General features: G+C 40.7%; 1 protein-coding gene across 5 annotated transcripts in view; it reads left to right on the plus strand.

The window, feature by feature from the left end:
• The window catches only part of MAST2 (microtubule associated serine/threonine kinase 2), a 192,468-nt gene that overhangs the window by 27,130 nt on the left and 151,754 nt on the right, over positions 1-13,584 (plus strand). Inside the window, exon 1 of one of the 5 annotated variants that reach the window (XM_051795539.1) lies at positions 10,528-12,955. The exons of the other annotated variants lie outside the window; for them this stretch is intronic. Within the exon in view, the coding sequence (XP_051651499.1) occupies positions 12,932-12,955 (24 nt within the window). The 5' untranslated portion in view covers positions 10,528-12,931. Of the gene's footprint in view, positions 1-10,527; positions 12,956-13,584 lie in introns of those variants that run through there. 5 annotated transcript variants of the gene reach the window in all.

A 13,584-nucleotide genomic window follows, 5' to 3' on the forward strand; every position in this document is an offset into this window, starting at 1 on the left:
TAAAAAGAGTTAGAACATGCACTGTGTTTTGAAGGGAGATGATGTGAAAGATCAGGAATATGGATGCCTTCTCTTATGAAGAAAAGTGTGAAGAGCATCAGGGTTTGTAAATTTTAGAAAGGAAAAGGAGCTTGTGAAGAGAAGGTTGTGATCGTTGTAGAGGAGGTAGATTGGGAGTGTCTTTCTTGCAGCTATTCATTTTGACAGAACTCAGTGTTTCCAGAAGTGATGCTGTAAGGTGTTAATATTCCAGGGCTGCGGCATTTATGGGTGGGCAATGGATGATTTTCCCCTCATAGTTATTAAGGACAGGTTGCTCAACTAGAGCACTGCACTAATGCTGAATATACATCTACATTTGTGGAGTGAGATGAGGGTTTTTTGTGTCTGTGTCCCACCACCTGGTTCCTCGGAGAGCATCTCGAGCACTGTCTTCAGGGTTTTCTGAAAGAAATATCTGACAGTGTGCAACCCATTAATTAGGACTATGTCTTACATGCATTGCTCATCATCTAATGCCTGGGAAAGCTTGAGATGTTCCAGGAATAAGAAATCATATGTGTTCCTTCTGCCAACTGTGGCGATAGGAAAACATTTGAAGAAGCCTGTCAGTGGAAACTTAGATATGTTTGTGAAAGAGATTTTGAAACCTTTTTTTTTTTTTAAATACTTACAAACTTCAGCTTTCTGAAGTGCTCCCAGTATAGAACTGAAACTTGAGGTACCCATTGAACTGAAAAACTGAACATAGCTTTTGAAAATGAGGTTGAGGATTCCAGCTGGGTGGTTGCAGTTCTCTTTAGATTAAACTTTCTTCCTTATATTCTGTACCACATGGGATGTGGTCACAGCCATTTCTTCATCTTCAGAGATGAAGGCTGCTGATTAAGCACTTGGTGCTCTATTAATCCTCTGATGTCAGACTTGAAAGATTTCCTTGTAGGGTCAGTCTCATCTCAGAGAAAATCAAATGACTTAGGGTTTTACATTTGCTTTCTAAGGTAATGATTTAAACAAAATGAAGCTATGGCATATTCATTGTGGTTGTACAAAGTGCCAGATGGCTCACCTTTCCCTGGTGTTGTTCTAGAAGAAATGATTAAAAACCCAAGCTTCTTAGATTTTGAATTATAATAATGATCTAGAGGGTAGAAAGGCTCAAATGCAATGACTTGAAATTGCTAACAAGCTGAAGAACTTCCTGTGTTGAATAACACTGAGGCAGTGATGCTGCTCATTCAGTTCAGCTGATTTATTACAAATGTTTAGTTCCCCAAAGCTGTGTGGATTAGGCAATACTGAGTGGAATGGGGAGAATGGGTTATTCTTGTGATGTTGGGTCCTTGGCTCAGCAAGTAACTTGGTAGCTGAGACAGACTTCATGCTATGCCATGTTACTTTTGATGTTCAAGTTGGGGTATGCTTTTTAGATGTAGGAGAGAATATTTACGATTTATTCTCTAAACTTCTGCTCCTTTGCTTTTTTAATTTTATATTAGATATATTAGGTATATAATCACTTGTACCTAAAATATAAACTTCCCCTAATAGTTTATTTCCCCTGTGTAGGACAGTGTTCATTAAAAAGAAGATTCAAGTTTGTGTTTTTCCTGGCTGTGAAGAAGAGTGGCTAGTTGGCTACGTATTTGAATTAGTGAGTGACTGTAGGTAATTCCCTGTAAATTCATGTGGAAGTGGAATCTAATGGCTATGTTTTAATCAAGCCTGTGGAGGGGTCTGTGGAGCTGGGTTGCCATCTGCTGGTGTTCCGGGGCTGGGGACAGGAATCGTGAACTCCACAAACCAAACGAGCTTTTGTCAAACGTTTCTAGAGATCCTGGTAATTGTTAGTTGCTTTACAGCACGGGTATGTTATTTCTGGGACCGTATCCCACAGGAATCACTTGCTAATAACCAGCTTTTTTCCTTTAGCTGGACTATGAATTCTCTCCGTATCATAATGCTGCACCACGGTTTGCAACATCTCTCTGGCAACAGAGAGACGAAGGCTAGGATAACTATGAATAAAACAAAATTTATTTTAAAAAAATTTATTTGGAGGTGATTTTATAAACAGTCTGCGATTTTTTTTTTTTATTTTATTTTATTTTTTTTTGGGTGGGAAGCCGTGTGGTGCTCCCGCCTCTGGGCTGGCGGTGGCGCTGCAGCCCCGGCCGTCCCTCCGCGGGGAGCTGCAGTTCCCGCACCGAACCTCGCCGGGGCTCTGGGGCGGCCCGGGCTGGAGCCAGGGATGCTCTCCTGCGGCCAGAAGGAGACCTTAGTTCTCTGCTGCTCATCAGTTCAAGTACGGAAGTTAATAATTCAAAAGGCCTGGTGAAGCGCGGTGGAACTGGGAGTTCCAGCTTTATACTCTGCTTCAAAACCCCTCCCAGTTATAAAAGAAAATTCTATCTCTGGCTCTCCCGTTTAGTCCCCAGTGCTTTAGTGAGTTTACTGTTTATTATTTAGGATCTCTGCTTTATGCACCCAGGCACCTGGGTTGTTAATCTCAGAGGGATGAGGTCTTGGAAGGGATAGAGTTTGTAGTGACTAGCAGATACCATGTATATGACTAGCAAATTAAATATTAGTTTACAAGCCACAATATCTGATCTTCCAATCACACTCTCCACTTCTCTGCTCAATGTGAGTGCAGAGAGTTTTGATTTCTATCTCCTCACAAAAGAATTGGATGTAATCTCTGTCTTTTTATAGAAAAATACAATACTAGTTGGGGGACAAATCATTAATGCCAGTTGTGCATAGCACTACCTCCTGCTGGTTGCCTGGATACTTAGTATGGAAGCAGGCATTTGAATCTGATGGGAAAACTTCATTTACATTTGTGTCTTCTGAAACCTAAAGCTGCTCTTTTCCCAAAATGTTTTGTCAACAGATAATGTTACTTTTAGGTTGACTATTTAAATGTTGCTCAGTACAGCTGAAAATATTTTTGTTTAAGATTAATCATTAAAGTTACAGTTGATAAAGGCCATAAATTGTTTCAGGGAGTAAAGGACTTTCAATGCTTGACTATACAAGTAGGATTTAATATTTTTATATTAGAAAAGGAGAAGACAGCAGAAACTATGGCTGCATGAATGAACGGATTTTATTACTGTATGAAGGCATGGAAATTGCATTTTAAATTGTCAGTTGTAATTGTAATGACCTGAGATGGGAAGTAAGTGGATTTCCAAATTAAGACCATGTGTGAAGTCTAAGTTTATGAATACTAATTAGACATTTGCATTTACATATGCTTCAGAGTCTATTGGTGAATTTTTGAGAGCTTTGGTACATTATCAATTTTGGAATTTGGACAGGGCTTGAGGAAGAGGTGGGGAGCAAGTTCTAGTCATTGGGCAGTGTTTAGAATGCTTGCAGGGACTTACCTTTGTCACAACTTTTAAGATGTCCCTGGTAGGAAAACAAAAATGCATGTATCATGTGTTTCACTTCAAAATTCTCATCTTAAAATGCTGTTCCATAAATTGACCATCCACCTGTTCCATCATGGTTAGTTATATCTCCTCCCTGACACACAAAGTCAGTGACTATTCTGTGAAAGTGGGAGTTCTTGAATCCAAATCCTTTCTCTCCTGTGCACAGGGCTCTGAAATTTTCAGCAGTTCTTGGGACAATATTTGAAAACAGCTCCATGGTTATGTGTCCTAAAGGTTCATCATTAGCAGAAACTTCAAAATACACAACAGGGTTGGTGTCCTTTGACAGTCCTGCTGCCAGAGATAAGTGCCCTTTCTGTAGTTCTGACAAACTTAGCTGGCATTCTTCAAACCTCCTCTTGAAAGAATTAGCCATTTCTTGGCTTTTAAATCAAACTGCAAATTGCTCAACTTTTACTTCACCATCAGCATAATCTGTGGCTCTACACTGGACTTCCAGAGGGCAGATTTTGGCCTATTCAGAAGGCTAGTTCAGAGTGTACCCTGGGAAACAACCCTTGAAAACAAAGGGGTCCAGGAGGGATGGACATGCTTCAGGAAGGAAGTCTTGAAAGCACAGGAGCAGGCTGTCCCAGTGTGCTGAAAGGCAAGCTGGCAGGGAAGATGACTGGTCTGGCTGAACAGGCAGATTTTGAAGGGTAAAGAGAAGAGCCTACCGATTATGAGGAAAAAGGGCTGGTTGCTCAGGAAGAGTTTAGGAATACAGTTAGGTCATGTAGAAAGAAAATTAGAGAGACGAAGGCACAACTTAAACTTAATCTCGCCACTTCTGTGAAGGATAACAAAAAGTCCTTCTACAGATACATCAATACCAAAAGGAGGGGCAAGGAAAACCTCCACTCTTTGCTGGACATGGGCAAAGAGTTGAGGAAAAGGCTGAGGTGTTTAACACCTTCTTTACCTCAGTTTTCAACAGTAAGACAGGTTGTCCTGAGGACAGCTGGCTTCTGGAGCTTGTAGAAAGAGATAAGAATCTGAATAGCCCCCCTGTAATCCAGGAGGAAACAGTTAGTGACCTGCTGAGCCACTTGGATCCCCACCAGTCTATGGGACCAGATGGGATCCACCCAAGGGTGATGGGGGAGCTGGGGTAAGAGCTTGCCAAGCCACTCTGCATCATCTACCAACAGTCCTGGCTCACTGGGGAGGTCCCAGATGATTGGAAGGTGGTGAATGTCACACCCATCCACAAAAAGGGCCGGAAGGAGGACTCTGGAAACTACAGGCCCGTCAGCCTGACCTCAGTGCCTGGCAAGGTTATGGAACAGATCATCCTCAGTGCAATCACACAACATCTGCAGGATGGACAAGGGATCAGACCCAGCCAGCAGGGGTTTAGGAGGGGCAGGTCCTGTCTGACCTGCCTGATCTCCTTTTATGATCAGGTGACCCGCCTGGTGGATGAGGGGAAGGCTGTGGATGTGTGTCTACCTGGACTTCAGCAAAACTTTTGGCACTGTCTCCCACAGCATTCTCCTGGAAAAGCTGGCAGCCCACGGCTTGGACAGGGGCCCTCTGTGCTGGGTCAGGAACTGGCTGGAGGGCTGGGCCCAGCGAGTGGTGGGAACAGTGCTGTGTCCAGTTGGGATCCGGTCACTAGTGGTGTCCCCCAGGGATCAGTGTTGGGCCCAGTTCTGTTTAATATTTTTATTGATGATTTAGATGAGGGGATTGAGTGTACCATTAGCAAATTTGCAGATGACACTAAGTTGGGGGGGGAGTGTCAATCAGCTGGAAGGCAGGAGGGCTCTGCAGAGGGACCTGGACAGGCTGAAGAGTTGGGATGATTCCAATGGGATGAGGTTCAACCAGGCCAAGTGCCAGGTCCTGCACTTTGGCCACAACAACCCCCGGCAGCCCCATGGGCTGAGGACAGAGTGGCTGGAGAGCAGCCAGGCAGGAAGGGATCTGGAAGTTCGGATTGGCAGGAAGCTGAACAGGAGCCAGTAGTGTGCCCAGGTGGCCAAGAAGGCCAATGGGTCCTGGCCTGGATCAGGAACAGTGTGGCCAGCAGGTCCAAGGAAGTGATTCTTGCCCTGTACTCAGCACTGGTGAGGCCACACCTGGAGTGCTTTGTCCAGCTCTGGGGCCCTCAGCTCAGGAAGGACATTGAGGGGCTGGAGCAGGTCCAGAGAAGAGCAATGAGGCTGGGGAAGGGACTGGAGCACAAGTGCTGTGAGGAGAGGCTGAGGGAGCTGGGGTTGTTCAGCCTGGAGAAGAGGAGGCTCAGGGGAGACCTCATCACTCTCTACAACTCCCTGAAAGGAGGTTGTAGCCAGGTGGGGCTTGGTCTGTTCTCCCAGGCAACCAGCAGTAGGACAAGAGGGCATGGTCTCAAGCTGTGCCAGGGGAGGTTTAGGTTAGATATTAGGAAGAAATTCTTTACAGAAAGGGTAATCAGGCATTGGAATGGGTTACCTGGGGAAGTGGTGGATTCTCCGTCCCTGGAGGTTTTTAAGATGAGACTGGATGTGGCACTCAGTGCCATGGTCTAGTAACTGTCGTGGTAGTGGATCAAGGGTTGGACTTGATGATCTCAGAGGTCCCTTCCAACCCAGCTGATTCTATGATTCTATGTGTTTTCATGATAGATTCAGGTCACATGCTTCACAGTGGCATCCAAAACTGATAGTCCTGATTGGTTTTTCACTAGGAAACTTCGTTCTGAATAACTCATGTACAGAACAGGAAATGATTGTGATAAATTCTGTACTAAAGTTATATTTACTATATAGTGCATATTACTTAAATGTAGTCAGCATCTTGCTCTGAAGAAACTTCAGCATATTACTAAACACAGTCAGCATCTTTTTACTCACTTCAGTTAAGTGAATTCCATTTTGGAGTGGACTCATTGGCTTAAAGGAGATTTTCATATTAGAAAGAGAATTTGAACACCCTTCTGTGTAACCTGAGGCTTGTCATTGTAGGAAATATGAATTCATAAAGCTTGCCTTGTGATAATTGTTAGGCACTAGACTGTCAGTTTGAATGATTGCAGTTCTCATTATCTTCAGATGCTGCATGTTATTTTTTTTTGTCTGTGAATATGTTGAATTGATTTTTGGCACATGCAGTCAGTCCTCTTCCTGACAGCAGCACTATTGTAGGTGTAAAGTTAGAAACTGCTGTAGTGTGCATGGGAAATTAGCTTTTTTTGCTTGGGGAGCTGTGGGGAACTTAAAATATAGTTATTCAGTCTGTCTTGAACACACATTGTCGCTGAGTGAGGCTTAGTTTCATTGTTCTATGGTTCTTAATAACCTACATAATGATATGGATAATAAAAGTTCTGGTTTTTAATTTAAAATAGTTGAAAGTTGACTGTTTTATTTTGGTGATTTTTGGCAGGTATTTCCATAGAAAGGCACTGTGAGATATCTGCATTTAGTATTTTAACATGGTTACCTTCTGTGTCTGGTAGTACTTCTCAAAACTGTCTCCTAGGATGTGATAATAAAAGGATTGGTCTTAAAAAATTTCAAATTTCAAAAAAAAGTTTCAAACTACTTTCTTCCAGAAATGCAAACTGTTTTGAGCTTCAGGACATCTGTACTAATCCCCCACAGCATTTCGACTAAACAAAAGCTTTGGAGATGCTCTGTAAATTAGTAGCATAATCCTCTGAGTTCGACTGGTTTTTGCTTGGTATGTTTTCCTGTACTGTGTCATTTTGGTTTATCCATGCCATGCAATGTGTTTTTCCATCCATACAGTTTGAGCCACAGAGACACAGTGGTTGCTTATTTTACCACTTGGAGGACAGTGGGAATACAGTGGTTTATGTGCATCGCCTCTGAAGAGCTGCAGCTCAGAACCTTTCCTAACAGTTAATCTAAAATCCTTATTACCTTGAGATTACTGGAGGGGGAGAGGTGAAATCTCTTGGCAGAGATAAGGGTAGCCTTGTAAGTGAAACACGCTGCTAAAACCTGAGACTTATGCAACAGTCCTGATATCTGAACTTTGATAAACTAAGATACAGAGAGGTTAAGTCCCTTGGTCACCTGTAGAACTGAAAGTAAAGCACACCTCACAGACTTTCTGTAAATCTCAGTTTATTAATGTTTGGCAAATGTTTGGAGCTCAAATGGACGGTGCAGTCACTGTTTATAGAGTGCTGGTATAATTTTCTTTTTTCTGATTGTGTTAAAGATATTTAAATTTTCAAGTCAATTGTTCAAAAGACAAGGCATACCATGATCTCTTACCTGGCCTTGCTGTGTTTTATTGCTAACCCGAGCATTTCTCCATTAATTGTGAGTTTCAGACTCTTCCCTGCTGGGCACTGCAGGCTCCTTGGACTGTGAGAACATGAGCTATGAATTCGGAATAAACATTACATTAGCAAGCTTGATTTAGAGTCAATATCTGTAGTTCTTACCTTTGTGAACAGAAGCTAGGATAAATAATAATGACCAGGTGTTTGTTTCAAATTGTTGTATACTGTAGGAACAGATGAGGAGAATTCCTGTATTGTGGCATTTTTGATAGATCTGAATTTTTTTCACTGGAAGCACTTGTGGCCACCTAAGTGTCTAATGCACAATTTGCTGAGAGGGTGCTGTATGTGTTCAAAATAAACCAGCTACCTGAGCCGTTTTATTAGTAAATAACCCCCTGACTGAGGGGCTTCTGCTTTTGCTATTTATTGCAATGACCAAGTTTCCATTAAAAAGAAAGATTTTATGTTCATCATGAATATAAAACAGTCATGTTGAGACTGTAGTGTGAGTATGCAAAAATGTGTGTCAGTGTGAACTCTGTTATTGGCAAGGAGGAATGTTTGTAACAGAGGATTGAAAGATGTGCAGGGTTTCAGATCTGTCATAAAAGGATGTGAAATGTAATTAACCTAAAATAACCTTTAAAATATTTTTTGAGCCTGATAAATTAAATGAGCTGTTGAGATCACTTAATGAGAGACTTTAATTTTATACCTTAAATAATATCCTATTAAAATCCTCAAGATTTTGCTTTGTGATGGAATCCACTGAGATTTACATTTTCACAATGACCTCATGATTCAGTAACACTGTTAATATATTTGGTGCATATTTGAGGGGTAAGGTCTAGGTTAATGGCAACATTTATTCTTTAAGTGCTTGAAGCCACAAAGCTCTAATTGAAGACTGGAATGTTCAAACCTCATTATTTTAATGTGGTCATACAGCATAGTGACACTAAAAGTAGTTATATGATGAACTCCTATGGCAGGGTTCAGAGTTTGTCCATGAAAACAAATTATTATGTGAAACTTGGAATTAAAATTCTCTGCCTTGGAGTTTAAATAAAACATGAAACTTCAGGTTTAACATGGTTTCTGTATTTGTCTTCACTCAAAATTCGCAATAAGCAATAATAAAATTAGCAATTAGCAATAATAAATTTGAATGCCTTTAACACAGAGAATACTGCTGTGACTGTTTACACAAAGTTACCAGGGCATGCACTAAATCTCTCACACAAACCCACCTCGTCAGATACTGTGACTTGTATTTCAGGTAGTTAAGCCTGCAGAGGTACTTTTGGCAAATTTGCATCTCGAATTTTCTAAATATTGCTAATTGAACTAATTTAATGGTTGAGCTGTTGCCAAGGGAAATACATACGGTTCTTATCACAGTGTTGAGGATCCAAGGGTTGAAGGCAAAGGTTGGAGCATTGATCACTGCCTGCATTTCACCAGTGCTGCTAACCTTGGGTTCTCCTTCAGCTCTGCACACTGTGCTGGCTCCAACATGAGCTGGAATCCCTTTGAAGACCCCTCCTGCCTGTTGGATGTTCCTGAGCTCTCCTTTCCCTCCTGTGTTTTCACAGAAGTGTTTATTTTTCTGCATGGCTTCCCCTACCCCTAGAAAAAAATCCTCGCCACAGTAATATTCAGTTCTTATGACTTGATGATAGCCAGAAAATTCTGACTAATTGTGAATTCAGGCTGCTTCGTGCACAACTATATTTCTATTGTGACCTCCTTAATCCTTCTCCACTGTCAATCCTTTGGGCTATGGACTACTGGTCTGGGAATCTTAGTGTGAAAGCTGTAGAGTTGTATCTTGTATTGTAGCTTTACTACTGCCCAAAATTTGTACAGTTACTAGTTCTGGTACTACTTTTATTTCTTTACAATTTAGAATTGCTAAATGAATGATGTTCTGAGTCACGGCCTTTTGATCCACAATCTCTTTGACTCTGCTCAAATGACTGTATGTAATGTAAAAAATAAAAATTTGTGGGTAGTATTAAATCTATTAATAGCTATTTGTTTGGTTTTAGGTAAGCTTTTGATGTTTTGCCTTAAAATTCACTTATCAAATGTTTTCTTTCAAAATAAAGTAGAATGTAGTGTGTTATGACTTTAAAATGCTTGCATTTCTTATCAAAGTTATTTCTTAAATCTTAGAACAAAATAAGCTAATGAGGTAGAGAAGTTTGGCAAGATAAACTGATGAGGTTTTTGAAAGAAAAGAGGAACAACTGTCATGAAGATGCAGAACTATCTGAATTGAGAGGAAAAGTACTATGTCAGCATTGCCAAACTATATTGATCAGGCTTCAACATCAGTCCTGATTAAATAGGCAGCTGTTTAAAGTGGAATATTTGACAGTGACATCTTTTATTTTCCATATGATTACTTGCCTGCTGACATGTTTACTTCCTTGGTATAATTTACATACTGTGGTTAAAATGTCGCTGACTGAGAAGTAGTTGAATTATACGAGAGAGTAGAAAGAAAATCAGACATTCTGATGGCTGATATGAACGTGTATGAATATCAGGTAATATCCACAAACAAACCAGCTGATTTATGTGCCAACATAATTCCAAGGGAGCACTCTAATAAATTGAGTGGCTTGCTTATCTTCTTATTTTTTTATGATAAAAGTTATTTAGAAGTCAGTTTATTGTATACATGTATATACATACATATATATTAGATTTAAAAATAAAATGGCAGCAAATCTTTGTAAAATGAGAGGTGTTGAAAACCCTTGGGACACCCTGTTCCTTGTGGGTTTTCGTCAGACAAATCTGTGGCATCAGCTTCCTGGGAAAGTGTCAAGAATGGATTCAAACCTGTTTAATTGGAAGGGTGCTTGGCCATTAAACTTGGCTCTGCAATGAAGTGATAGATATCCTTTACCTTCTAATTGCTGAATTTCTCTATTTTTCCATAAGTAAAAGGCGAACTGCTGCTCTTCCCCCGGCTTACCATAAATTGCACTAATTTCAAGGGAAAGGTTTGATGGTGCTCAGCTTCTCCAGTGGAGTACATTAATGATGCAGGCCCTTCCATCTGCTATCGGATTTCATTTTTGTCCCATTATCAACAAACTTTTATCATCAAACTTTGCCTGCACTGTATGAAATCTCCATCTGACAATAGTCATGGACAATTGTTAGTAATATTTAGCTCCATTTTCCCTTGCACATCAGGAAACTTCTCCAGTAGTTTGGTGGTTCAGAAGTAGGTAACCACAATTTGCCATTCTGGACCAAGCAGTGAAATGTTGTTTAAACTCAGTTTTGTGTTACATAAAATGGATGGAGTTGATTTAACTCCCATTTCACCTAAGCTACGTGATTGAGCTTGTGCTTTTTGTTACAAGCTTCTGTTTGTGTTGAACCCCCCAGTTCAGAATTGTGGAAAGCATATAATAATGTTCACTACCCAGAAGTATCATTATTATACTATCTGTTTTACCAATAGTTACTTTAATCCCACAAAATGCTGGGACATGAGGAGAGTAGACTTTACATGTTACAGTGACTGTTTCATAAGGCAGATCGAGCTCCAGCAAAGATCCCACAGGAGGAGGAGTAATAGTTAGCAAGGCTCAGTTCTGGCTTGAATTGTTAGTCAAAAAAACCACCCTAAAGGCTGAGACAGAAACAGAGGTATGCAGAGCTAAAACCAGTCAAAAACCTGCTAAAGTTGCTTTCAGTTTCAAAAAAAAAAGAACTGATTTAGAAAGAGAAGGCTTGTTGAGGAGCAAGGAACATCAGCAAAGAGACTTGAATCTTTATAGTCTCCAAAGAACCGAGTTGAGTCAGAATCACAGAATATTCAGAGTTGGAAGGGACCCACGAGGATCATTGAGTCCAGCTCTGAAATGAATGGTGCATACAGGCATCAAACCCACAACCTTAATCAAGAGGTTAAGGATCTCTTCTTCAAGCAGAGAAATGCAGTGTTCCCCACACTTGCCCCTGATTAAGAATTAAAAGTGGTTAAAAGGAAAGCAGAGTGGTTAGGAACGGAATAAAGGAGGTTGTTAATTCTGTGAGTAAAAGGAGATAGTGACACAGCTTTAAAATAATTCAAAGATGAAACATGTGAACTACTATTTGTGCTGTATATCCAATTGCTTAAAATAGTTTGAGGACTGGAAACAGGCAAATGAGGTACCAATATTTAAAAAACAGGACCCATGAGCAATCTTGTTACAGAATTGCAGATGTTCCCTTCATGTTGTAGTTGCCTGAATCCTAATTCTTATGCGTGTAATTTACCATTTGGTTGCATTAACATGTATGTACATAGAGCAAGTCATTCAGATCACCCTGACAGTGCCAACCTCATTGTTTATACTCTGCTATTACAGTACGTTTGTCAGCAGCGGTTTTATATTTATTTCTAAGTCACCAGTTAAAATCATGGAATCACTGAGTGGTTTGGGTGGGAAGGGACCTTAAAGATCATCTTATTTCAACCCCTTACCATGGGCAGGGACACCTTCCACTAGACCAGGTTGCTCAAAGCCCCATCCAACCTGGCCTTGAACACTTGCAGGGATGTGGCATCCACAGCTTCTCTGGGCAACCTGTTCCAGTGCCTCACCACCCTCACAGTGAATAATTTCTTCCTTATATCTAATGTTATATGCATGGCTGTTCTGTTGACACAGAAATATTCACTAACAATTCTTCTGACAGCTACTTTTGAAAATTTGATTGATTGGCAGGTTCTTAACCCAGAAAGTTTTGCTGTTTCATAGAGATGCATTGTTTTAGAGATGTAGTTTTAAGTCAAGTTAAAATCTCTAAACAGTTCTAAGTCTGCTTGGTCAGCAGAAGCAGTAATTTGAACACCTCAACCTCCACCTCTCCCATCCAAAGCACAGAAGAACTCTTCTCAGGAGCCACAGTGACTTATTTTCAACCTTTTTTTTCCCCCCATAAAAATCTCAACAACTGATGTTACTTCTGCTTATTCTTTGGAAAAGCTGATACAGGACTGAAGTAATTATTTTGCCTGGGATTGACATCATCCTAGCTGCTCTGAAACTTCCTTGATAATCTGCTTACTCGTTTGGCTGGGTAGGGATGGACTTTGGCTTTTCCCCTGCTTCCTGTTGCAAAAGCAGCTTTGAAGGCAGTACTGAGAAGGAACGGGGGCTGCTAGTGTGGGAAACTCAGGAGCACAGGAGGACAGAGAGCAAACTGCTACAATCAACTGTTAATGCTGATGTCTGAGAACTCTGAGGTATATTTAGAATGCTGCTGTTGTTGTGTTTGTTTTGTCCATTGCAGCTCACACTTAGATTTAGTTGCTTTCTACTTCAGTGACTTCGGAAGGAAACCTAAGGAGACAGGGGTTTCTTCAGCTTCATTACCTATTCTGCAAAGAGCTTCTCCTTCCCTTGAATTCCACCTTGACTGTACAGATTCGTGTTCTGCTGTGAGATCATTCTGTCAATATAGGCTTGTTTACTTCACAACTTCAGCAGTTTTGGAAGGCTCCTTTCAATATTAAAACATCCACCTTTTGCATTAGCAGGTTCTTTTTCAGCATGGGACTGTGAATTGCTACTGATGACTGTCAGTGTTTTTCTTCTATGAAGACGTAGAATTGAATTGGTAGAATTGAATTCTCTGTTTTCTAATGTAGTTTCCTGTGTTAATTGGTTTTGTGCTGGATCCTGTCAGACTCAGTATGATACTGGCCTTCTGAAAAGCTTATTTTGTTGATGCATTTAGATAAGGCTCTACTTTTTTCATGGAAAGAATTTTCTCTAGGGATGCTGCCAAGGCTCAGAAGACTAAGAAATCTTATGGCTTTGTATTTGAGTAGTAATTTAACTGGCACTTACCATCATTTTGTCTCTTTTGAGC

Source organism: Manacus candei, unplaced genomic scaffold, assembly GCF_025592945.1.
Source record: "Manacus candei isolate 608988 ecotype Guabito, Panama unplaced genomic scaffold, ASM2559294v1 h1tg000005l, whole genome shotgun sequence".
Taxonomy (NCBI): domain Eukaryota; kingdom Metazoa; phylum Chordata; class Aves; order Passeriformes; family Pipridae; genus Manacus; species Manacus candei.